General features: G+C 40.5%; 1 protein-coding gene across 1 annotated transcript; it reads right to left on the bottom strand.

Moving 5' to 3' along the window:
- Positions 1-758: 758 nt before the first annotated feature.
- per1b (period circadian clock 1b) lies at positions 759-24520 on the bottom strand. The gene is made up of 19 exons (XM_027134322.2): positions 24266-24520; positions 15825-16671; positions 15366-15619; positions 15048-15169; positions 13697-13898; positions 13381-13575; positions 13027-13212; positions 10799-10952; positions 9148-9391; positions 8171-8279; positions 7923-8061; positions 7243-7361; positions 6913-7059; positions 6108-6449; positions 4268-5106; positions 3870-4068; positions 3242-3434; positions 2881-3031; positions 759-2405 (listed from the first exon to the last, which is right to left on the bottom strand). The coding sequence occupies exons 2-19, from the start codon at positions 16214-16216 to the stop codon at positions 2106-2108; spliced, it is 4287 nt and encodes a 1428-aa protein (XP_026990123.2). The 5' UTR covers positions 16217-16671; positions 24266-24520; the 3' UTR covers positions 759-2105.
- Positions 24521-24775: the final 255 nt, after the last annotated feature.

Genomic DNA, 24775 nt, shown 5'->3' with positions numbered 1-24775 from the left:
TTAAGCCGTAACGTTTATTAAATAGTCGAGGATTCAGTATTTAAATAGTGATACTCATGTTTGTATGTGGGAGCGAAAGTCCACAGACTAAAGGACCTAATGCTTAACTCCCTTCCTATTGGCTGCCTGCCCTCCCTCTTTCACTCTCCTGATCTCTCTCTCTCTCCCAGAATTACAGAAAGAACACTTAAATATAGAAAAGGTTTCTTCCACATCCACATAACAGTTTAATCCCTTTCTGTCTAGTCATTATATTTTAGCAGTTGCTGTTCATTCAATCACCTTAGTAGCATTTGAGCCGTTCTGAATCAGGATCCTGCCAGATTCCTGCATGCTTCTGCTGTGAAGTTCAAACTGGACAGAAAAACATACACCAACACGACCAGCACCAGCAAGCATCAGATTAAACCTTCCTTTTTTGACCTGTCTGTCTCTTTCATCTTTGTGTCCTTTTTTCATGTGTGCATTTCACAAAAGATTTATCTGAGACAACTGTATGTGTGTGTGTGTGTGTGTGTGTGTGTGTGCATATGTGTGTGTGTTGCTTATGCCACTGTGTTTGTGCCTGGAAAAACCACTGTGTGGCCACGTCAGGTCCTTTTTAAAGCTCAGGCCACATTCTTGGTTTAACCTAGAAATGACTGAGGTTGTGGACAACAATTAAACTAAAAACTTCTACTCTGAAGGCGTTTTCCAATGATCATGACACTGAAAATCATAACTAGTGCACTTGTTTTCAATAAAACGCCACCATGATATAAACGGGTGAAAGTTTTGATTTTATTTCTTTCTTCTTTTTTTTTTTTATTTCAGACAAAGAAATTCACAAAAATACTTAGAAACCACTCAAGAGCACTAAAGTTGCTGAGTATGACAGGGATCGAAACAGAATGACACAGAGAAGAGATTTTCTGCCCTGTTCTAAACACTCTGTACACAGTTACTGGTGTTTACGAAGCCTATCATTTTCTTCTCTGATTGCCAAGCACGTATAACTAAGGCGAGGCGCTATAGTGAAAATGGGACCACACAGGCACCACTGTTTGTTTTCGATGCCCAATGACTGTCCACCATGCTCATACATTCTCCTACCCATCATGCACCTCTGGTATGGAAGATGCCACTGGCTACAAGAACCTCTTGCGTTGTATATGGAGAAGTAAATAAATGTGAATCAATCAATCGTTGGCCAAAAACACTTTCATAAATTGACAGAAATATTAAACATGCCATCCATGTGGCTTAATCACTCATTGCAGTTAGAACAGGATCAAATCTCTGGACAGAAACTACATCAGTAATGTATAAAAATACTAATAAAAATAAATCAACCTGTGAAGTTTGGTCTAAACGTACATGTAAACTGCAGATCAAAGATCTGCAAAAGGCAGTGATTCTGACCCCAAAGCCTGCATATGTTCTCTCTTGTTTTTTTTTAATTTATTAGTATTACTTTTTTTTTTTTTTACTATATTACTACATATAAATGTACTTACAACTAAGTTTTGGTAACACTGTAATCGTTCTAACAGGATTGGTCAGAGCTTCATAACGATACGCAGTCCTGCGAGTTTTTGAAGCTGGAGTTGAACGAAACAAGTGAAAGGATCAAGCTAATAAGTTCAGGCATTCACAATGCTGTTATCTAAAAGTGAACTGGGGCAGTGTGCAGAGCAGAGTGGTGTCACAGTCTTACAATAAAGTGGCCTTGTTCTTCACATTCATCATCTGTCAGCCTTTGCAGCTTTACTTACTTCTGACCTGCATTCAGCTATACAAATAAATACTGTTTTTTTTTTGTTTTTTGTTTACAACTTGTATAAAAACAAATCAGAGATTCACTTTAGTTTAAGAGCCTAACAGAATCATCCACCCTCCACAGTGTCATTGGTAAACCTTACAACATACTTAGTTTACATTTACATCTTTTACTTCAAAAAAATAAAATAAAATTGTGCCTGAAAGTCAGAATGCGTGGCTGTTAGTGCTATAGTCTTTTTTGTCATTATCCCACTGCTGTGAGTATGAAGTCATTTCCACCACCAGTCATGGGCTAACAGTATCACAACATATCAGTGTCTCATATCAGTCACATGGCCTCTGTATCATTTCCCATCCTCCTCCATTTGTGAGGTAACTTCCTGTTCCTCGGCTGCCATCTCCTGATCGCTGACCTGTCTCGTCATTCTGGCCTGTCCTTTCTCTTTCTCGTCTTCATCTATCTGATGCTCTGCCTCTCCTTCCGTCTCTCTCTCGTCCATGGCTGTGTCTGGCTGCACGTGTTTCTCGCCAGTGGCGCCATCTTCTGTCACGTCGAGCACGCTGCACAGCTCCATCTCGTGGATCTCCACGTCAAAGGGGGCAGCAGGAGGCATCGATGGAGGAGATTTGCAGCCCACACATCCCTGCAACGAGAGACAAAAACCGAGCAAATTTACCTCCAGTGTGAGCGAGCGCGCCTGTGGTTTTGTGATGCATGATGGAGGCCGAGGATACACAGACAGAAAAATTGACAGAAAAATATTTGAAGAGACTGTAAAGGTTATGAGGAACGAACCTGTCTACAGAAGTTGGAGAACCACCATCGCACCACTGTCTTTGATTATTATCCTAAAACCTGCCCTGTTGTATTGTATTCATTACATGTAGTATTCCCAAGCAATAAAATTATTGCTAACTGCTGGTTTTGTCTTTAAGGAGTAGCTACTGTACATCCTTAAGGCTCTTTTCTGCAAAGTATTTACATGATTTAGGCTTGTTATAGTTAGATCTATGCTCGCCCTCTCTGTTTTCCTTCTCTCTTTCTTTATTTAATCAGGAAGTATGATGAAAGTTGTGCTACTCTAAAAGCCCAGAAAAGATTTCTTGTTCGGAACTCACGGATATATTGATGGCGCGTGGCAGGCGTCCTGTGCGGATCCAGGGGTGAACCTGACTCAGTTCTCGCTTCTGTTCTTCAGTAAAACGAGGCTGCTGCTTCTGCATGGCTCTCAATGCAACACTGTCCTCACTCAGTACAGTCTCTCTGTCTCTGTCACACACACACAAATTGAATATGAGTAAAATCAAACCTCTAGTGTGTTTGCATAAAGCATGACTGAACTAAAGTTAGAGTAAATGCCATAGTTGCATTTCCTACAGGAACTGACAGAAAATGCTATATGCCCCATCATATGCAGTACAGGTGAATTTGAACAACTTTTGTTGTTTGTGTATCTGTGTATTTTATTTTTTAACAAACCTGATGGGCAGCTGATAGGTCATCATGATCTTCTCATCTGTGTTGGCCATAAGCAGCCAGATAGGATCCTGCAGTACACACTTGATGAACTGGGCCTCTCCGTTGCCCCCTGCTGTCTGCTTACGAGAGTGGTCGTTCTCAGAAGAGTCCACGCTGCCAAAATACTTGCTCGTGTGGCTGCTCTGACTGCTTCCTGTAGGGAAGTAAGACACCATGTCATTCCACGTCTAACAGCATTAGTACAATGAGAATATTAAAAAAAATGCAACAAGAGAACTTATTTAATTGTTGACCGCGTTCTCCCACATGAAACAAAAAAGCTTATTGATCCCAATGCCCCAATGTTCACACCATCACATATTAAATAACCAAGGCTTGCCAACGCTTACATAAGTGAAAACATAACAGTTCTTAATTTTGCAAGCCTTCATCATGGGTGTGTTGGGAAGAAAAAAAATCTTCCAAACATCAGCCTGATATCTAAATGAGTTATGTAACCATATAGCAAGTACAGTCATAAATAAGTAACCACAGTTACCATGAAGAACGAGTCGTTGCCAGGGTTGTAATAATATCTGTCTATAGAAACAAAATGTAAACCGTAAACCACACTGACTTTCTTACTTACTTGTTCCACTCCCAGAACTACTGCATCCATTGGAGCCAGACCCTGAGGAACCTGAGCCCGATCCTGAGGACCCTGTACCCGAGGAGCCAGAGCCAGAGGCGGCTGAGCCTGTGCCTGATCGCGAGTCCTCCTGCAGCAGCAGGTCAAGCAGATCACTGGAAGAGGACATGGCATCCTGATTCGATTCATTGGCTTCTCCCTGGAAAGAGGAATAATGTCCACTTGGTTAGACTAGCAGTTAGAAACACAGAATTCACTACATGGCTGACAGTCGATTAAAGAGGAGTGTACTCGGCTCTTTTAAGCTTTATAAATTTAAAACCATCATCAATATAATGGGTAATTATCCATAAATTTCAAATTCTTCCTCAATGTATTCTCAAAACAATCAAACTTACACTTTCATTCTCTTTAGAGTCTGCTGCTGTGCCTCTCTGATTGGCTGCTGCCTGTCCTACAACCCCACCTCCTTGTCCACTGGCAGGAGGTGTGGCCTGTTGCCCAGAGGCCAATGCTGTTGCTGCCTCAAGCCGACTGGATGGTGACTCCTCTAGCTGAAGCAAATTCAAAGGAGAAGAGCATCGAGAGTGGAAAAGGGGTGACTCTGTCCCGTCTCTTTCCACTCCTCCTTCCCTCTGGCTGCAGGACTGAGGTGTGCTACAGCGGGAGGGGATTCTTGGGGCCAGTGGTAATGTCTGAGTGGGTGCTGGAGGGACAACGCTTGCTGTGGGGTACTGAAAAGACATGCTGGGGTTGTAGAAGGGCTGAGACATAGTTGCTGCAACAGGTTGGGCCATGGTTGTGGCAATTTGTGGAAACATGTAATTGGGAAGTACCAACGCCATCATGGGGGGCACCATAGGAGGTGCCACTTGAGGATTCTGAATGGGAAAGCGAAATCCCGATTGCATTGAGGGGTCAACGATGGGGTGAGAGAGAGGTGGGTAGAGTGGATAAAGGGGCAGCATGCCTGGTGGATAGGGCACAGAGGGCAGGCTATTCTGCGAGCCCACTGAAGGCGGCCAAGATGATGAGGTTGTTGGAGGTGCCAGGGGAAAAGAAGCGTTAGGTACTCCCTCTTGTGCAGTAGCACCCATAGAGAGGCTTCCTGTTGGGCCTGACAGTCCTAAAGAGCTCGACTGCTCTGAGGTCTCCTGATGTTTCAACCTCTTACCACCTCTACCACGCCGACGACCACTATTGCTCATTGCTGGGTAATCACGTGAACAGCGTGTACCTGAGTGAGAGAAAGAACGAGAGAGAGAGAGAGAGAGAGAGAGAGAGAGAGAGATCAGCATTCTGGAGACATAAATGTCTGTGAGGAAACCACACCAAACCAGTGGATAATGGCTGATTAGAATATTTTGAATGGATGCAATTTAGAACTGCACCTGCATGGGTAAGTGCAGGAAGGTCTGGCCAGCTACTATAAGAACTGTATACTGTAAATCCTTTACTTTTATTAATGGAAGAAGTAATGCATGTCTGTGCAAAAATAGAGAATCATGGTATATGCATCTAGAGTGTCTTGATGCTTTCACCACCATCACCGCTTTGGACTACATCGTGTACGGCTTCATTAGTTCTGACATAATTACCATGGTGAGAGCTAATGGTCTGTACTAAGTTAAAGCCAGTTATTTTTGCTTTTTTGGGAACTGGAACATCCATGAGTGTTTAAAGGAGCACAGGAACAGAACTCAGCTGTGAGATCAGATAGACATTATGTATCCACAAAGACAGAAGACAGCACAGTGGTAAACAGAGAGCAAATGAAAGACTGGACACGTGAATGGTCTTCTGGTTATCAAATCTGTAATAATTATGTTATGGGTGGAGGGGAAACCGGAAGATGAAGAAATAACAATCCTGTCATTGCACCAGCCTCAATTGTTACTGAAGCTTCAGGGATTATATCATTCTGCCATGTGACCATGAAGATGAAGCAACAAGAAAACCGAGGTTATTTAACAGGAGTTCTAGCTCACTATTCTTGTAACACTCTAAGTGAAAGCTAAATAGCAACTTTCCAGAAAGCAGTGATGGCAAACCTCTATTCTGTGGGTCTGTGGATCGTGTTAGAAAGTGTGTTGGTTCCATTGCATCGATCTGAATAGGTAAGAAGATACACCAAAAAACAGCCCTTTTGGGCACCGAGAAGAGATATGTGGGTGTAGATCCAAAGTGTGTGTTTCTGCTTGTGTATGCACAGGTGTATATGCACAATAATATCCATACCTCTAGTGATCGGTGTGGTAGTATTCCGTCGAAGTACTGAAGCTGGATCGAACACTTTCAGTTGACTCAGATCCCTAAAGCGACACATGAAATTCTGCTCTTCCTGCTGAGTGTGTGCAGAAAGCACCTCTTTGGTCAGTCCTAGCCTTCCTCCTCCACTTCCTCCTGCTCCTCCTCTCCTGCCTCCATCTCTCTCAGTTGTAACCGCAGGGCTGGGAGGAGTTGGGGGAGGGAGAAGAGAAGGAGCAGCTGGAACGGTAGGTGGAGAAGGAGGAGGTGGAGGAGTATGAAGGACAGGAGGAGCAGGTATAGGAGTTGTAGGAGCTTCCTCCATTACAATGTCTGAGAGAGAGAATAAGAGTTTATTAATAAACCCATAAAGGATGCGAGTATACTTTACTTTCAGTACAAGTATGTGCACGTGCTCAGCTGCTACGCGAGCGGCACTGGATTTAAAGCGGCATCCGCTAGATGGTATGTCAGAGGCAGAACATCTCCGTCCACTCTGGTTTTCATGATCTGCATCTCAAATTAAAAACCCTCATCATGTCTTAGCACAGTATATAAGGATGTGATTCGAGTTACACTGTTAGTTTGTTTATTCAGTAGTGGACACCGTGTCACATGGTGCTATCTTGCCCCCCACTATTTACAGGAGTGCTGCACCATACGGATGCACCGCAGTAATTCTTTGTCCTGGTTATCCTGAGTGCACGTACATATAAATCAGTCTTATGATTATTCAAAATGTTCTGACAAGACAGAACGACTGAGTCATATGCATATGTACAATAATCTTGCTCACCTGACTCTGGGGGTTTCTTGTCTCCCACGTGGACAATGGTACTGCTGAAACTGCACTGGGACGTTACTGAGGCTACACTCTCTGCCTTACTGTGTAAAGCCAGGGCTGGCAGTGATGTACTCTCACTAACTAGAGCTACTGACGGACCTAGAGCACGCACACATGCCAATACACACACACACACACCCACCCACCCACACACACACCCACATACACACAGAAACAGAGCCATAGTACAAAATTATCAGCAAATGTGATCATGCACTATTTGTGTTTTACTCTTTCAAGTCACAGTGTGAAACAAGGCACTGGAAGATAAACAGCCATTACCTTTAGGATTGCTTTGAATGTCCTGCTTCTTATCATCATCAGAAGTGGAGGATGCGGTATAGGAGGATGAGCCACACTTCCTTTTTACTGTGTTTGGGACATTACAGCTCTCCAGATACCTATAGCCGTGATTGGTTGCATAATGTAAAATAAACAAACAAATAAGTGAATAAATAAAATAAATTATGCCAAGTGGTGTGTGAAGGTCATCACACAAAGGTTAATTGAATGTTTTACTCAATTAACGTGTATTAAACAATATTTTTCCTATCACGTTTATTACATCCTTAAGCACATACATGAAGAAACCGGAAGACTTCAGATTAACCAAATAAAGACAGACTAAAAAATTACTGCCTTGAACCCCCCCAAAAAACATTGTTTGTTTGGTTCACTTATGCATCGGCCAAAACAGAGATGAATCTTAAATTCACAGAAAATTAAAAACACACAGATTAAATTTTGCCCATGTGAAAGAACACATGAGGGCTGCGGCAATGGCATTAAAGCTAAAACAAAAGAAGACAGCTGTTGTTTGTCTGCGATGTATTTGCTGGGAATCTGTCATGGTTAACTCTCTTTATCCTGCCTCTAATTATCCCACCTCTCTGCACCTCAGCTGCTTTACACACATAAGATGCTTCACAGAAATAGGAAAACGTACCACCGCACACACTTACCGTATAATGCTATCTAGGCAGTTGATTTGCTGGTAGGAGTACGCACTGGGCGGGTCCTTCCTTACCAGCTGAGACAGGACTGGATCCTTTGAGGGCAGGGCCACATCCGGCACAGTGTCTACTACAGCTCGCAATGAAACTGTTCAAAGAAAAGTAAACAGTTCTTGAATAAGAGACACAGTGCAAGTAAATAACTTCAGGGAAATAGATCCCACTGTAGATAGTTTTGTAAGTATGTACGTGTGTACCAGTGGCGGTGTGTTTTCTAGGAGGGGGCCGGTTACGGGACTCGATAAACACTTGCTGGCCACTTGTCTTTACCATGTGAACATCCTTACAGATCTGCTGGAAGGTCATCTGCTCAGAGAAAAAAACACACACACAAAGCCAGACTTTAATACCTGTGACTCACTATCTCTCTCTCTCTCTCTCTCTACATCTTGCCTAGCAACTGCAGCATATATCATTAAACCTTTCAATCCCGTAGTCATGATTCAGGGTTAAGAAGATGTATTCTGGACTTTCTGATTTCCCAAAGATGATTAACATCTATTCCACAAGCAGCAGTCAAATGAACTGAATGATGAGAAAAAAAATCTCATCCACATCATCAGGCAGTGTTACGTAAAAGACTACGTCTTTGTGCACTTATGGCTACTCTAAGTGTTGTGCTCTTTGGCACAAGCCTAATAATTAATTTTTCCAACAGGCTGCAAAACCTGTTCATTTGAATAATCCATCTGTATTACTGACTAATGATCAAAGAAGGGCTAACTGATGATTAACACGATCGGTGCACAGAAAACAAATCGCTAGATCTTCACAGAATGTTGTGGCTTAGAGTTTTCGTGTCTGATTTACATTAAGTTCATTAACCTCAAATCCAAGTTAACTCCTAAACTGGGTCTCAAGATATAAAGGAGATGATTAATAAATTGACTGTAGAAGGATTTTTATTTTTTAATGTTGCAAAAACAATTAAGCAACCTATTAAGCTGTCAGAACATGGTGTGTAAAGCTCATAAACTTAGCTCCAGGTTAAGTCAAGTTAAAGATAAGTAAGATCAAGTTAAATCTGAAAATGTGTGAATTTTAATCTAACATTGCTAGAGTGTAATTGTATGCTGAGTGGATTGTGTGCAGCTAGAATACGCAGACTTCCACTTTAGACACTAAACTGATACAGAGAGTGTCCCTATGTTGTGTGTGTTATATATGTGCTGACCGGTTTGTGAAGCTGAGCTGGGTCCTCCAGAGCGGTGCCATTGCTCTCTGATGATGAAGTGGCACTAGCATGCAGCTCATGAGAGCCATTACTTGCCAAACTGCCATAGCCCTGTGAGCTGCTGCTGTGTACAGGCTGCACCAGAACCCGGTGGATCTGCTCGCTGAGCTGTGCTATATCCGGCGTCAAGTTGCTCTCCTCCAGAGCACTCGGACGGGTGAACACGTCCTCATTCAGTGGAGAACTGAAGAAACGAATGAAGTGAGGAAGTCAGTATGCAGAAGAATGCAGACATGCACCAATCAGGCATTACATTATGACCACCTTCCTAATATTTTGCTGTCCCCTTTTTGCTGTCAAAACAGCCCTGACCTGTTGAGGCATGGACTCCACTAGACCCCTGAAGGTGTGCTGTGGTATCAGGCAACAAGATTGTCAGCAGACACCTTTCCATCAGAACCAGGATTAACTTCGTCAATAATTTGAGCTACAGTAGCGCGTCTGTTGGATCAGGCCACACGGGCTAGCCTTCGCTCCCAACGTGCATCAATGAGCCTTGGCTGCTCATGACCCTGTCGTCGGTTCACCCCTGTTAATTCCTAGTACCGCTTTTGATAGATATTGACCACTGCAGACCGGGAACACCAGACAAGAGCTGCAGTTTTGTAGATGCTCTAACTCAGCCAACATACTCGTCTAGCCAACACAATTTGGCCCTTGTCAAACACGCTCAAATCTTTACGCTTGCCCATTTTTCCTGCTTCTAACATCAACTTTGAGGACAAAATGTTCACTTGCTGCCTAATATATCCCACCCACTAACAGGAGCCGCAATAAAGAGATAATAAGTGTTCACCTATCAGTGGTCAGAATGTTATGCCTGATAATGTGATGCTGTGTGTCCTTAACAGACATAAACAATCCTCATCAAACGTAACAGTTGTGAAGCCTGGAGAACTGTTGTTTAAGCAAAATGATTGCTGAGAATATTACTTACTTTGTAAATCATAATACATAACATTTACACTTTAATATGTAAATACTTGCTGTGTAAGGATGAAATGCGTGTGTGGGTGGACGAAAGAAAGAGGGAGCCAGTTTACATAACCGTGTGAAAGAAACAAGTCAAAAGAGCGATCTGTAAGTGTGTGTTAGAAAGTAAAGCAGTGGAACAGTCTCTCTATGAGTCAGTGGTATATAAAAAGGTGTATCATAATAAAGAGAGCGTACAGAAATTATTCAGTGGGAAACTGCCTCAGCATTGTGCCTGTGTTTGTCTGAGGAACTGCACATGTTTCTGCATGTGTTACAGAGTGGCTGATGTGGGTGGATTGTGATCAACAATACCGATCACAATACTGAGAATAGTGTGTGTGTGAATAGGATGCATCTAGATGCAGCAGTAAGGCAGATTAGATTAGATTAAACACAGGTGGATGTAATCCTGGCCTGATCAGTGTATGTATGTGTATCTTTGATTTGCAGACACATGGCCAGTATCACAACTATATTTCTGTACATATCTTGCAAGCAAGATACTTTTGAAAATACTTCAAATCAGACCGCAGCTTGTTTTTTGACTGCACGTTGCGTTTCGTCAGTAATCTAAACTGGAGGTTGTAGACATTTATGAGCATGCTTAAGTCCTTACGTTCGGACTTTGTGGCGACCCACGATGAACGCCACCTTCCTGCTCCAAGGGTTAACAAAGGAGGACCATGAGGTGTCTATCGTCAGATACTCTCCATTCCGTGCACACATCCGCAACGGCGAGTGTTCAAACGGCTGTCCTGCAAACTGCAGAACTACAGAGTGACAAAATAATATCATGTCAGTTTTAGATCCATTCTGCTCTTAGATATCAACATTATTCACATCACATTATATCTACATTACCAACAGTCACCTGTTCATCAACAGCTTTTACAAATAAACAAGTCAAACAATACATGAGATTATGCTAGTGTGACATTTTATGATGGTTTGAAACTTCTCTCAGGACACATGACGACATAAAATATCTCCTGAATGACAGAGAATGACTAGAGATCCTAAATGGGGTTTTAAAAGCTGCTATAAGTCGTCCCCCCCCCCCCCCCCCAATGGCTTTTGGATATTTGCTTAGTCACTTGCTTATTAGTTTTGAAAGATAATTGAATAGTGGATTTTTCCCCCCAGTTATTAAGTCGTCTTTTACCTGAGATTATAAAATCAACTTCAAAAGAAAGAAAGAAAGAAAAAAAAACCTAGTCTTATTACATAACAAGTCTACCTATAATTGACTTGGTGACTGAAAGAAAAAAAGGAGCCATTTAGAAGTGAAAGAAAATGAGAGAATGACACATCTATTACCCATCCATTAAAAGTGCTATATATTTATCTCACCACTAGCCAGTGTCTCTCTTTTATGCAGTAAATCTATTAAACAATTCGAAAAAGAAAACTGAAGAAGAAAAGAGAGAAGAGAGAACGACCAGAGAAATCACCAGGAAAATATTCACATGTTAAATAATAACTGACTTCTCTTTCTTTTATTTAACAGTGCAATATTAAAGCCTGTGGTTTACATAAGAGGAATTTTTCAGGCCAGTTTTCTGACCAATTTATTAGGACTATATGTACAAATGTAATTACACAATATAACACAATATTATATAAAATAAACCAATTCGTCCATAAATTACATCCATTGTTAAAGCAAATGTCCAAAAGTCTGAGACAGAAAAAGTTAGATTTTTTCCCCCTGAACTAATTAAATAACTAATTTTTAAAATAATTTTGTACTTCGTTTTAACGTTTTAGAATTTTTAAAATATCCGAAACAAAAGGAAGTAAACGTTTAATTATATTCTATTTAAATATTATATTCATATTCTAAATGTCTCAGTCCCTATTTTATTTGAATAACAGCCGTGATATTGGTCTTAATCCTGTCCATTATGTCTTAGATTTATCTTCCCTTTACTGACTTCCGGTTCATTTTAGGACTGGTTTTATTGTATGTTTAGACTGGCCCACTCTTACATAACAACATACTGCTTCTTAACATTTATGGTTCTCCTCATAGTTAGATGCCCTTGGCATAAAATAGATAACATAAGGTGCCGATGCTTTTGCAGCCGCTGTGGACCAGACTACCTGCAGACGTTGTGTAATGCAGTGGAGAATAGCAAGTAGCTGAAATATTGATTTAAATACAGCACTATGTAACAGATGTTTTAAACGTCTCCCCTCCGCACACACACATTCACTCTATGTTATGTATGCATGACTCACTGACTAGACGCACACATAACACCCTACATTTTATATTTTCAGTCGTACTGTTTGGGTTTAAATCCAATAAGCAGTTTGTAATTTTTTAAAGTACTCTCCCATCTGCAAGGTGGATAATAACTTCTTCAACCCTCTATAACTGCCATCTGTTAATTCTATTCTACACTCACTGTCCACTTTATCATGCATCTCATCGGCTAATCATGCGGCGGCAGCACGATGTAGAAAATCATGCAGATGCAGGTCAAGAGCCTCATAACACACTTCAGAATCTGTAAAATGTGTGATCTCTGTGACTTTAACCCGGGCTGGATTGAGTATTTCAGAAAGTGCTGATCTCTTGGGAATTTCACACACGATAGTATGTAAAGTTCACACAGCACGGTGCACTGAGTCACCCAAACTGCAACCATCAATCATGCCATGATTAATGCACAAAGATCACTCTTTTTGTTCATCCTTATGTTGGACGTGAACTTGATCTGTAGCTGGATAATTATATTATATTAAATGCTGGTTAATTATCGGTGGTGGTCGTATAAGAGAGAGAGAGACAAACAGAGAGAGAGAGAGAGTGACAGAGAGAAACAGAGAGAGACTCACTCTTTTTATGGATGGCCACCATCATTGGCCTGTCCTCTGGGTGGAGACAGAGCAGCACTGGCGTTCCCACCAGGTCCTGAGGCAGATAACCCAACAGCGGCACAGCTCTCTCATCAACTTCCTGGAAGAGACAGCTAGGTGTGTGACTGGTGGTAAAGATCCGTTTATCTGGAGGAATACGTGGAGCTGATAGGAACGGGAGGAAAAAGTTCAGTAAGAGAAAACAAAGCGAGATTAAAATGGATCACCGTAATATGTGGATCTTTTAAAAAATCTAACAATTATTCCTGTACACTGATATTTGATATACAAGTACAAGTTGAGTGACAGTGAGAGTAAGAGTGTGTGTCCTACCTTCATATCCAGAGTGTACTCTTTCGGCGATGAGCAGGCAGCAGGGTTGAGGGTCTGCAGTGTCAGAGTCTCGCAGTGTGAGCAGGTATGGGGTCAGTCTGAAAGGGTAATAGCGCATGTCTCCACTAGAAGAGCCATCTGCGCTGATCCTGCAGAACATGGACTTCTCCTGGGTACACTCCACTGGAGGAGACGCTACACACATGCAACGGAAATTCTCATGCTTAGAATAAAGCCCAAAATTGTCTTACCTAGATCTGACATAGCAAAAAAAAAGATTTAATAGCTAGAACTGAGAAAGATAACACCCACGCACCAGATCCGATGCAGGAGGCCCAGGAGGGTAATCTGCAGGGGGCAGTGCTGCTGTAAAACGTGCTGACATCCTGAGGAGCGAGAAGCTCTGAAAACAGCACCCCCTGCAGCTTCTCCGGTTTACTTCGCAACAATGACGAACCCTGCGGAGAGATGTATACCACCTTCCCTGACAGGAATGACACAGCCATGGAGAACGTGTCCTAAAAAGAAGGGAAATAATGTAGAAACATAACTTTACTGTTACCACACTACACTACATCGTTACATATGAGGTTTAACATAAAAGTTGTTAGGGAATTAAACGTATGCTAGTACATGATCACATTCTCCCTGATAGCCAAGCTAACTCTCCTTTATCATAAACAACTAGCAACCGAAAAGGTTCTAGTGAGACACATGATGTCAGCCACCGCATCTCTTCAAACTGCTGCTCATGCTGCATCACACTTGGAGAAAAGCCTTATTCTGCCCTCTTCTGCATTTAAGAGTGTGTGCCATCGCACCCACCCAGAATGCATGGGAATTTGGTTTCTGGCTGTGTTTGGCTGTAGCACCGTCTCATGATCTTCAGACATGATGAACACTATTCTATTGCATCAATCTGAATCCCTTTATAGACAACACTTAAGTCAGATTAACTCCCAATAATTAACCATGAATGAATGAACGAATAAATCAGTGAATACAAGTTTTCCTTTTTCCTACCAATAATAACGATGCTTTTGTTCCATATAGAATCATTTAAAACCAGCTACCAGCTATTATTACTATTATTGCTTATATACTGATATATTATGGGAATTTTCTAGGTGGATTTTCACTTGTTCATGTGTCCATAATTTTATGAATCTTTTACAGTTTATAAACATCCCAAAGGAGATAAATATTTAGAAGCTGTTTTTGTAAAAAATGTATAATTTTCCTTATAATATATTTTCATATAGGTTAAACATTACATACATACATTTTTAATAAGTAAATGTTCTTTTTTTTCTTTTAAAAATAATTTTTGTTTGTTTGTTTTTTTTTTTTTTTTTAGAAATGAGGGAACATTAAAAGCACACAGAGTTTTGGATTAAAGTACAAAAACAGGCATGTGGGCGACGCAACACTCTGGTTTCACATGAACAAACTATACTTTTGGACCCTTAGTAAACAAGAGTACAAAGTACAAATATTAGCCCTTAACCCTTAGAGAGAGAGGCAGAGAAGAGGGGAGCAAATACATTACCAAAGTGAGAAAAGGAAAGAGAGAATGATGGAGGTACTGAGAATTGAGTGAAATATACTGTATGAAAACATGACTATTTTGTCTGTGTGTGTGTGTTTTTACACATTTGGGAACGTACTGTGTTTTTCAGCGTATATTCTGAGGTAATGTTATCGAGCTCTTCTATGGTAAATGTGGACAGATCCAGACTGCAGCCATGACACTCTTCGACATTCCACTGGTGATAATATTCCTGATTGGCTGGAAAACAAACAAGAAAAAAAGGCAAAGACATGAATGTATATCTTAAAGGGACGGTTTGACATGTTTATAGTTCTCTGCTGCCTGCAAAGCAAATGCAAATCCAGTGAACCATCATCACTAACACCATAGTTGCCATTTAACCAAAAAGGGGAAAAGGAAGAAACACACGCATACACATACAGTGGTGCCTCACCTTGAACTTGTTTGACGCAGCTAAGGGCGTATTTGAGGGCGTTGAGCGTGCTGGAGCGGCCTTTTGTCTTCTTCTCTGCAGGTATGCGAATCTTGAGCTCCTTCAGTGCCCTCATCAGCTCTTTCTGGGTCTGAACACGAGCTGACTGCTCACTGCTACAGCCACTGGTGGATGAAGGGTCCTGCTCTGAGCTTGTACTCAACAAACTGTATGCCAGTGAGCTGCTGGGAGGAGATGGACTCTGAGAATTCGAGCTGGATTGTTATAAAAAAATAAACAAAGAAAGAAAGGGAGTTGGAGAAGCAGGGAAAAATAGTTGTAGGCAGATAATGGAGAGACGGTGAAAATGACAGTGTATTAGTATGTAAGTCCATCTATTAAAGGTCCGTTTATTAATAATAATAAAAAAAAAGCATACTTGCTTTGTTCAATTCCCTACTGTTTCATTTCATATCTCACCTCTTGTTGCTCTCAGTGGTCTCCAACATCATGCCAGAATCTTTGCCATTATGACTTGAGGAGCTCTGGTAACTTCGCATGGACTGTCGTCCCCTGGAACCGTTCTCTCTGTCCAGCCCTCCTTCACTCTCCCTCTCTCCGGAGTCATTGCCGCTCGATAGCGCATCCATGTCGTCCGAATTCGGCCCCCGATTATCACTGGATAAACCTGTGGGTTCTGACTCGCCTCCTGTAGACGATCCTGTCCTGCCATTGGCTGGATTTGATAACGGCGAGCTGCCACTCATGCCCAGTGAGCTGGTCTGTGGCAGCACCTCTTCTTCCTCCTCGGTCCCTCCTGCTCCCACCCTAGGAGCATTGCTGGGGGTGGAGTCTGAGTTATCATCACTCATAATATGGTGAGAGTACCTGGTGATAAGACTCACCAATTCTGCTTAAAAATAATCTATAGAAATGGACTAGGTTGGGCTGCAGGAACTGTAGTGGAAAATCATTTTTGGTTGAATCTTCCTCATGGGATAAATGTGACCTTTGTGAGTCTGAAAAAAAAGCAAGTGGGTGAAGAACCTATGACCTCCAAACTCTTGGGTGAATGAAGGTGTAAATGTAAACAAATTGTTAATTTCAGAAATGCTGGAGGCAAAAAAAAAAATCACAGGCAAAAAAAGGCTGCTTATGAAACAGCCTTGGATGCAATCTTCAGCCAGATGGATGCAAACAGAGTGAGAGCGAGAAAGCAGCAAAAAAAAAAACGGTATCTGAAAGATTCAGCTCTTCCTTTTTATGATCTCTCTGTTCCTCTTCTCCTTTTTTCCTGCTGGTTCTGATCTATTCCTTTTTCTAGAAGCTAGGAAAGAAAAGAAAGAGGTGCATCAATAGAAAGGACATAATCCAAAAGATTACATTTGTTCCTGCTCATATATAGTTGTAGTTCTAATGATTTTAAGGGGTTAAATGAACCACATAGGCACACATTTGCAAACAAGCAGGTCACAGCTCTGGTTTTTGGGGCTAAAAATAGTATATTTTGAAGTCGCAATTAGTAAAATTGATGATCATTTCTACAAATTACAGCCATCACTCCTGCCTCCTCCTGCAACATGAATTCCAAATAATGTCATTCTCCACCTTCTTGTAAAACTCAGCTCTCTTCCATCCTTACAACCACATCTCCAACTTTTTTGCACTTCTGATGCACCCAAACCTAGCAGCAGATCTGGGATCATATGGTGTTATTCCTGGAGATGAAGGTCAGAGTGCCTCTGCTTATAGCATCGACCGCAGTCAGCAATTTAGCCAGTGCTTCGGCGCATCTACATATTTTACATTTTTAAAACATTTCCATTTCCAAACATTTTTATAAACAAATGACACGCTACACAAAAGTGCTAAAGCTTACTCAGGTATGTAGGTCTGGCCTGACAGTCAAAAATGACTAATGTCCATTTGGCTGTTATTTGGGTGTTTATTTTGGAAGCGATATATAAGACTAAGTCAGCATTCTAGATTTAGATATGATGACACGAACAGAAGTAGATTACATGTGTTTTTGTTTTTTTCTACTAAATTAACCCGGTCTAGTTGCACAGTACAAGTTAAAAGACTCTGGATAGTGACTATAAATTCTTCCCTTATTTTTATATACAAATATTGTCTATGCATCTAGAACTATTTTAATGTGCCAAATACTTAGACTGCTTTATCATCCTCACTGTGTGTTTAACAGTATTAAAAACAGACATTTATGAGTGGCTCTAACTTTATGTCTCTTGGAGAAATGACTAATCTCTTAAGCTATTTGGTACACAGTAATATAGAAGTGTCACAGGTCTTTGTGTCATTCTTGTTTCTTGGATCACTTTGTGATGTTTCAAGAGATCCAGTGCTGTTTTTGACACTGCTTATTTTAGGTTTGACATACAATGGATATAAAAAGCCTACACACACAACAGTTATAATGGAAGGTTGTGGCAACCAAGATAAATCATGTCAGAATTTTTTCCCCATCTTTAATGTGAAACTGTAAAATATAAAAATAAAGTGAAAAGACCATCAGAAACCTTTTTTGGGGGGGAAAACAAAGCACGTTTGATTTTATTACACCACTCAGTCTTTTTGGGTAAAAATCGATCAGTGTGGCACATCCTGATATTTTCCTGTTCTTTCTTGCAAAATCATTCTAGATGTAATTGCAAATCTCCTATGTACAGCCTGCTTTATGTCAGCCTACAGATTTTTAGCTGGATTTAGGTTTAGGCTCTGGCTAGGTCATGCAAAAACAATGATCTACTTTTGGTTAAGCCATTCCTTTGACATTTTGGATTTAATGTTTTCGGTCAGTGGGATGAAAGGTGAATTTGAAACTTTTTGCACTTTGATAGCCTGATGTTTAAAAATATACATTAATGCCTATATCTTGATACGCCACCACCGTGCTGCTCCATTATTGTCACACGTTGAGAGTAATCTGTAGATGTGAAATATTCATGCAGCTCCTTTAGTCCTTTTCTACTTTTACATTTCTGTCATTTAGCAGACAGAGTGACTTACAATTTATTTCAATTTATACAGCTGAGCAATTGCGAGTTAAGGGCCTTGCTCAGGGCCCCAGCAGTGGCAGCTTGGTTGAGCTGGGATTCAAACTGATGACCTTTTGATCAGTAATCCAACACCTTAACCACCAGGCTACAACATCCCACCTTTAATGTTGCTGTACGTCTCCTGGCAGCCTCCCAGGTAAGTTTTTATCCTTTTATAAAATTTCAGCAGCTATATTATTAAGGTCACTGTGACGCTCCATTTACTGTATTTGTCGATCACGGCCATATGGCTCCCCCTATATGTTTAATGTTTCACTTTGCATGCTTTTTAAACCTTTTTTTTAACCAGAAGTCCAAAAAAAGCTGTCAGATCCTACAAAATCCTACAAAAACAGCTGATCTAAACATCTCAAATGGTTAAAAACCAGCTGCTAGTATGTATGTTGTTGACTTTCAACTGCCTGTTACAAGGATTTTCTAATTAGATAAATAATAGGTCATAAGTGAAGTGTTAGAGCCAACAGTCGCTTCTGATGAGGGTCTAAGTGTAAATATTACCTTTACTGAATCTGGTGGGATTTTGTTTTCACCTGCAGAAAAACATTTGAATACAATTTTACTAGAGGACTTATCAAATAGTTTTAATTTTAGAAATGCTCACAACAAAATGCCTCTAGAAAAGACGTTTGAAAGAGAAGGCGATAATGCAACTAATGAAAATGTTTTTATTTTTCTATTCAACACACACACACACACACACACACACACACACACACACACACACACACACACACACACACACAAAACATAGCCAATAAACCGAGCAACAGACTGTTTTATAAGAAGGCGCGCACACACCATCTGCGTTAGTCGGGATGCTGTTGTCATAGAAACGTGTTCACATCATGACCAGTTGCATTTAAAGGCAAACAGCGTTAGTAATAATAAAGAGCTTTAATCAAAAAGACTCCGGTCTGAGCATGCATTTCTGTCCTAACCTGCAGAAACTCTTATCGACATTACCCTGCAGTATGCAGTGCACTTATTTAGGGAGATATTTGGCTATGAAACACTAACTAAGATGAAGCGACTTACATGCACCAAAAACACAGAGCAGCACGCAGACAGGAACTGTTCGGTATTTTCTCCACCAAGATGACAAGTTCGTGCTGTCTCATCTTCATGTGAGCGTAAACACGCTTGTTGTACCGAGCCACAGGTCCGCGTGAGCGCTTCCGCTGGGTTTCCGCCTCCACGCTTAGACCGACCTATCGCGTCAGGCTTTATGGACAGCGCGAGCTCTGATTGGCTGGCAGCAGGCGGCGTTCTGTAAACACATAGCGCACGTGTCTAGAGCGGTGGTTTCTTCAAGCCTGGCTCAACGCGGATTGGTGGAAATGACTAGCCAATCGCATAAGGGATCCTAGCTGCGATATAAGCACACCGAAGCACGGGTGAAGCGCTGGTTCCGGCTTACTACGTCAGGAGCTATGATACGTTTTATGTGCGTGTTGTCTTTCCGCCTGCTATCATATAAAGATCACATACGATGCTTTGTTAAAACCTGCGTCAAGCGTGTGAATTCAGATCAGACAACACAGAGAGATAAACAGATCACACGCGTGCACACACACACACACACACACACACACACACACACACACACACACACACACACACACACACTACATCATACAGTCCCTACACCTTTATACAGGTTTTCTAGACGACCTGCGTCACGAGGTAGAGTCAACAGTTTATTTGTTGATTACTCCCACACACTTGTATTCTGCTGAACTGTCAAATAAGTCTAGTGTGTTTTCTCTTTATACACTACTTTGTATTGTGCTGCTGTATCATGTGTTGCACCTTTTGGTTCAGAAGAATTTCACAGTATATGAGCTGTAAAAATCAGAAATCAGAATCTGCAGCAGACTCTTTAAGGCAAACTATAATATGACTTCTGTACAGTGAATATGGTTCAGAGTAGAAGGTAGACCACCAGCGCTAGAAGACGTGAATTTCCATGAAGAATGGTAAAACTGAAAGAGTGACTGTTGACAAGCAGAGGCTAGAGCATGCAAGGCTGCTGAAGGTAGAACGAAAAATATGAATTTATAGGAGTATAGCTCGTATAAAATAGGGGAACCGTCGTGTCTGAATGTGGCTAGGAACTATGCCAAGTTGTGAGTTTGAGCCGGAAGACTGATTTGAAAATTATAGCAATCATTTAATCGAGGTGTAAAGCAGTGTTTCAGCACATTTGATGTTAATTAGAGGGTGACAGCAATTGTAGTGCAAACTGTAATAATCATGATGGGAGCATGTCACCTTCCCTGGTCCTGTTTCTGAGCAATGCTTGGCCTCCAGACCAGGATGTCCCTAACACACCTAAATGTACATGTACATATAGCATGGAGCTATGTGTTTAGATCTTGAAAGCATACAAGCTGAGGAAAACAATTCTCTACAAATCATAGATATGACACTCATGAGTTATATGTGGTGTGGTCTGAGACAAAGTAGAACTGAGCTAAAAAAAAAATACACTGTATGAAAGAATAAAAAAAAAATAGATGCAAATATTCTGCAAATGGAACAGCGAGGGTACAGTAAATGCGTTGTGTATGGCTTAAATAGTGGTTTCTGTTGTGCATCTCAGCTCAACTAAATTACTGCAAAACATGTTAAAAGATAAAAAACTAATAAAATGAACATGTTTAACAAAACTGAAAAATCGTGTCTGACACAAAACTGATTCATTCATAACGTTCAGAGTTTGTCTTACTCGTTCTACTATCCACTTTATTATGCAGTTGAAGTGACTACTAATCAGATGGAAGACCCAATCAATTCTCTGTTGATTTTCAAGAACCCTTAAATGACCCTATATCTCTGATCTGAATGGCTTTTAATTACCTCCAGAGAACAATCGTTATGCTACTGCTATGAAAATCAATTGCACTCTTATTAAATTATTAAAGATGCAAGACACCAAATGCATTCAGCCAGTGCAAGTGCTTGTAGCAGTGGACTTTGTCAAGGCAAGAAAAAACTGCATAAGGTAATATGAGAAAGAAACCTTGAAAGGAACAAGGATCAAAAGACAACTAATCTACAACAGGGTAACACAAGATTATAAACAATTTCCTCCTACAATTGGACACAACTGGGGCAGTATTGTGGTACTCTCATTTAATGAAAAACATTGCTGCATTTTACTTTTCCACTCGGTATCCAATCACATGTGACATGGCTTCATAATCAAACTGTGATTATTGTACTCCATACAACCTCACTAATGTGTCATTGAAACTTACTGTGCTGGAGAAGGAAGACTGCTGTGTACAATTACTACTCAATGAAGCCAAAAACGACAAACAAAGTGACAGGAAGAAAACCCCACATATTTGAATGCAAGCTCTCTTCAAACTCTTGTATGCTTTCTTGTCTAGACAATGTTGTATTTGGTGTGAGGTACTGTGTAAAGGCTGCCGTGCAGGTCAGTCAAGCCCTTTGACCCACCAAAAGAAAAATGCCAATACATGAAATCAATTTAAAGCTTCTTCATTGGGTCTAAAAGAAACTAGCCAATCATCCTTTACCTACAGTAAACCATTTGCAGTAGAACAACTGACTAGAGGACAAGATTCTTACCTGAATTATATAATGTACTTACCTAGATACCTCAAAGCTAGTAACTATAATGACTATTTGCACAAATCATAAAATCATCCCGTATTTTACCCAAAATGTTGATTTCAAGACACACACACACACACACACACACACACACACACACACACACACACACACACACACACATACACACACATACACACACATACACACACAGTCTTCATAATGGTAAACATTTCTGAGTGTACTGCTATGTCTAACACACTCCTATATCAGTCAACACAAACTTTTTTTTGTTTCCCAAATGCTTCATAATCACATCCATGAAGGCCATTTGTACTGTGATATTTAATTTTTTGTTACCCCAATCCTGATAAACACATCTAATACAGGTTAAAATTCACTGTACAATCAAATATAGAAACGAAAAAATTATCAAGTATACGTTGGTATTGGCAGTGTAAAAATAATGTCCATAAAATACTACTGGGAACAGGAGAATATAATCTATATGTAAGTACGTATGACAATCGTGTGGTGCTGTGATGATGATGTGTTACTGTTTGTTTAAAGCCAAGCCATAGCAACATATTCACGCATGCCTGCAGCAGGTTTTTCCTGAAAAATTTTGTCTCCTGTAAGCCTGCCTTTCTAATTCATAGCTCATTAAAGAAATGTTGAATTTAAGGCAAGGTTGTAGCTTATAATTCCTGACCCTCAAACCGGTAAAACAGAAAATCCCTAGTTTAAATCTCAACTAGTCAACTTTACAACTACCAGTTTCTTGCCTGTTAACAAAGTGAAATGAAATCAATATGGTGGCATAATTTGAACATTGTAAAATCCCCCTTCTCTGTGTTAAATGTGTTAATAGCGGTATTGGTGACCGTACTGTTTGCTGTTTTGAGAGGGAAACCATCAGTATATGGTAATGCTAGCTGGTTAGCTTCTTGCTAACTTGAAAATAATATTTACTATTGATGCTCTACTGCAATGTCAGTTCAAGATGTTGCAAGAACGTTTGAAGTATCTATTGAAAGCTGAACAGAATCTATAGCCAATCAGACCTGTGGTCATAAACGCGCAGTTAAAATAGATTTTTATGAGCTTTATATGTTCTAACAGAGCAATCAATGACACATTTTTGTCGTATCTTCTATGTTTTTTCACTGCACCTGTTGATCACAGTTCAGGGTATTACAAGCTGTTTTGGCTTCAAAAAATGACCACTAAAAAAACCATAACAAATGCAACTAAGGAAAATGCCCTATTTGTTCTCACACCTCTGTCAAAGGCTGCCATGCCTGTAATCCTCTACCTGTTATCTGTGGGGCATTTCAAGGCTTTACATACTAAACCTCATTACTGAATGAATAATAAACAAACCAGTATCAGCCTTATATTTCATACCTGTAAATATCCATATATCTTGAATTAAATAACTTTTCTATCTTAAATTGGACAATTTATATTAATTAGATCCACTCCTGCCCAGAGAAAATGTTCCTGGATATACAATAAAGTCCAGCTTCAATGAATTTATCATCTGATTGATTGATAGATGGATAGATAGAGCAGTTTGGCATCTACCAGAAGTGCAGAGTAGCAATTGTGCAAATAGACTAGTGCAGATAAATATGTAGCATATATGTACTTCATGTAATATATAGATATATATGTAAACATAAGTACAGTGAATAAATATAAAGGCTACAGCAGTGCAGAGATGTGTGGACATTGTTGAAAAGTCTATGGCTATGGCATTTAAAAAAAATGTGCAAGCTGAATAAACAAGTCCACTAAAAAAAAAAATTATATATATATATATATATATTATCTTGTTTCTTGTATATGTTACCTATATTGTCTCACACAGGAATATGAAATATTACGGTATACATAGATACACATAAATAAAGATACACATAATAACACATACATGAGGTATAAAACCAGCTGATGTCATATTAAAGTTATAGCAAACGTGGCTTTTGTTTTGCAGTGAAATGTGACACGTTTACAGATTGTTAGTGCTGGTGTGATGCAGGAGAATCATGGGATCTGTTACCTTTCTTTATGGACCAGATTCATGAGTGCAGCGTGACATAAATCTGTATCCATGTCACTTAACAGTCGTTTTATCATCCCAAACAAACCGAGTCAGTATCAGAGTCTCAGACATAAACACAGAACTTTTTCTCCAGTATAAATCACTGCGAAGCGCTAAGATATCAATCCTGCTATTAAAATGACTGGCCTTACCTGTGCAGCTTCACCTGTGCAGCTTTACAGTGTTGTCTCCAGGGGAATAAACACGTCCTCATATCACGTCTCTGCTAGTTTTCTGTTTCCGGCTTATATTAAAAAGTCAGGACAATACGATTTCAAAGCTGTACTTGATATAAGTCGTTTTTCACGTCGGTACGCGGTGGCGGTTGAACGCTTATTTTGTGCTTCACTTTTCCCTTCCCTTTGCCACACCAGACACGCAGTAGTACACGTTCCTGTACGTCCCACTGCAAGCTGATCAAATACGCGATTCCTATTGGCTGCCTCAGCTCGTAAATCCAGCCTATTCGATCCTAGGTCGGCGCTGATTGGCTGATGGGGGAGGTGCTCGCCGCACGGGGCCCAGCTGTCACGTTGCAGCATGCCTGCTCCACACCAGACGAAACCGGCGCGATGTTTGAGGTGGTGTTTTTACCGACGTGAACCTAATACACGCGCATCAACGAAGAGTTTACACTTAAATACGGAGTCATAAACAATCAC

Source organism: Tachysurus fulvidraco, chromosome 1, assembly GCF_022655615.1.
Source record: "Tachysurus fulvidraco isolate hzauxx_2018 chromosome 1, HZAU_PFXX_2.0, whole genome shotgun sequence".
NCBI classification, from domain to species: domain Eukaryota; kingdom Metazoa; phylum Chordata; class Actinopteri; order Siluriformes; family Bagridae; genus Tachysurus; species Tachysurus fulvidraco.
Note: the sequence above shows the minus strand (reverse complement) of the source record. Positions and strands in the feature narration are given on the sequence as shown.

Excerpts from the sequence above, each read along its gene's own strand:
- per1b (XM_027134322.2), bottom strand. The coding sequence starts at position 16,216 with ATGAGTGATGATAACTCAGACTCCACCCCCAGCAATGCTCCTAGGGTG. Across the intron at positions 7,362-7,922 it reads TGCCTAGATAGCATTATACG|GTATCTGGAGAGCTGTAATG; the intron begins GTAAGTGTGTGC and ends TCACGGCTATAG. Across the intron at positions 2,406-2,880 it reads CACGCGCCATCAATATATCC|GGATGTGTGGGCTGCAAATC; the intron begins GTGAGTTCCGAA and ends CTCTCGTTGCAG.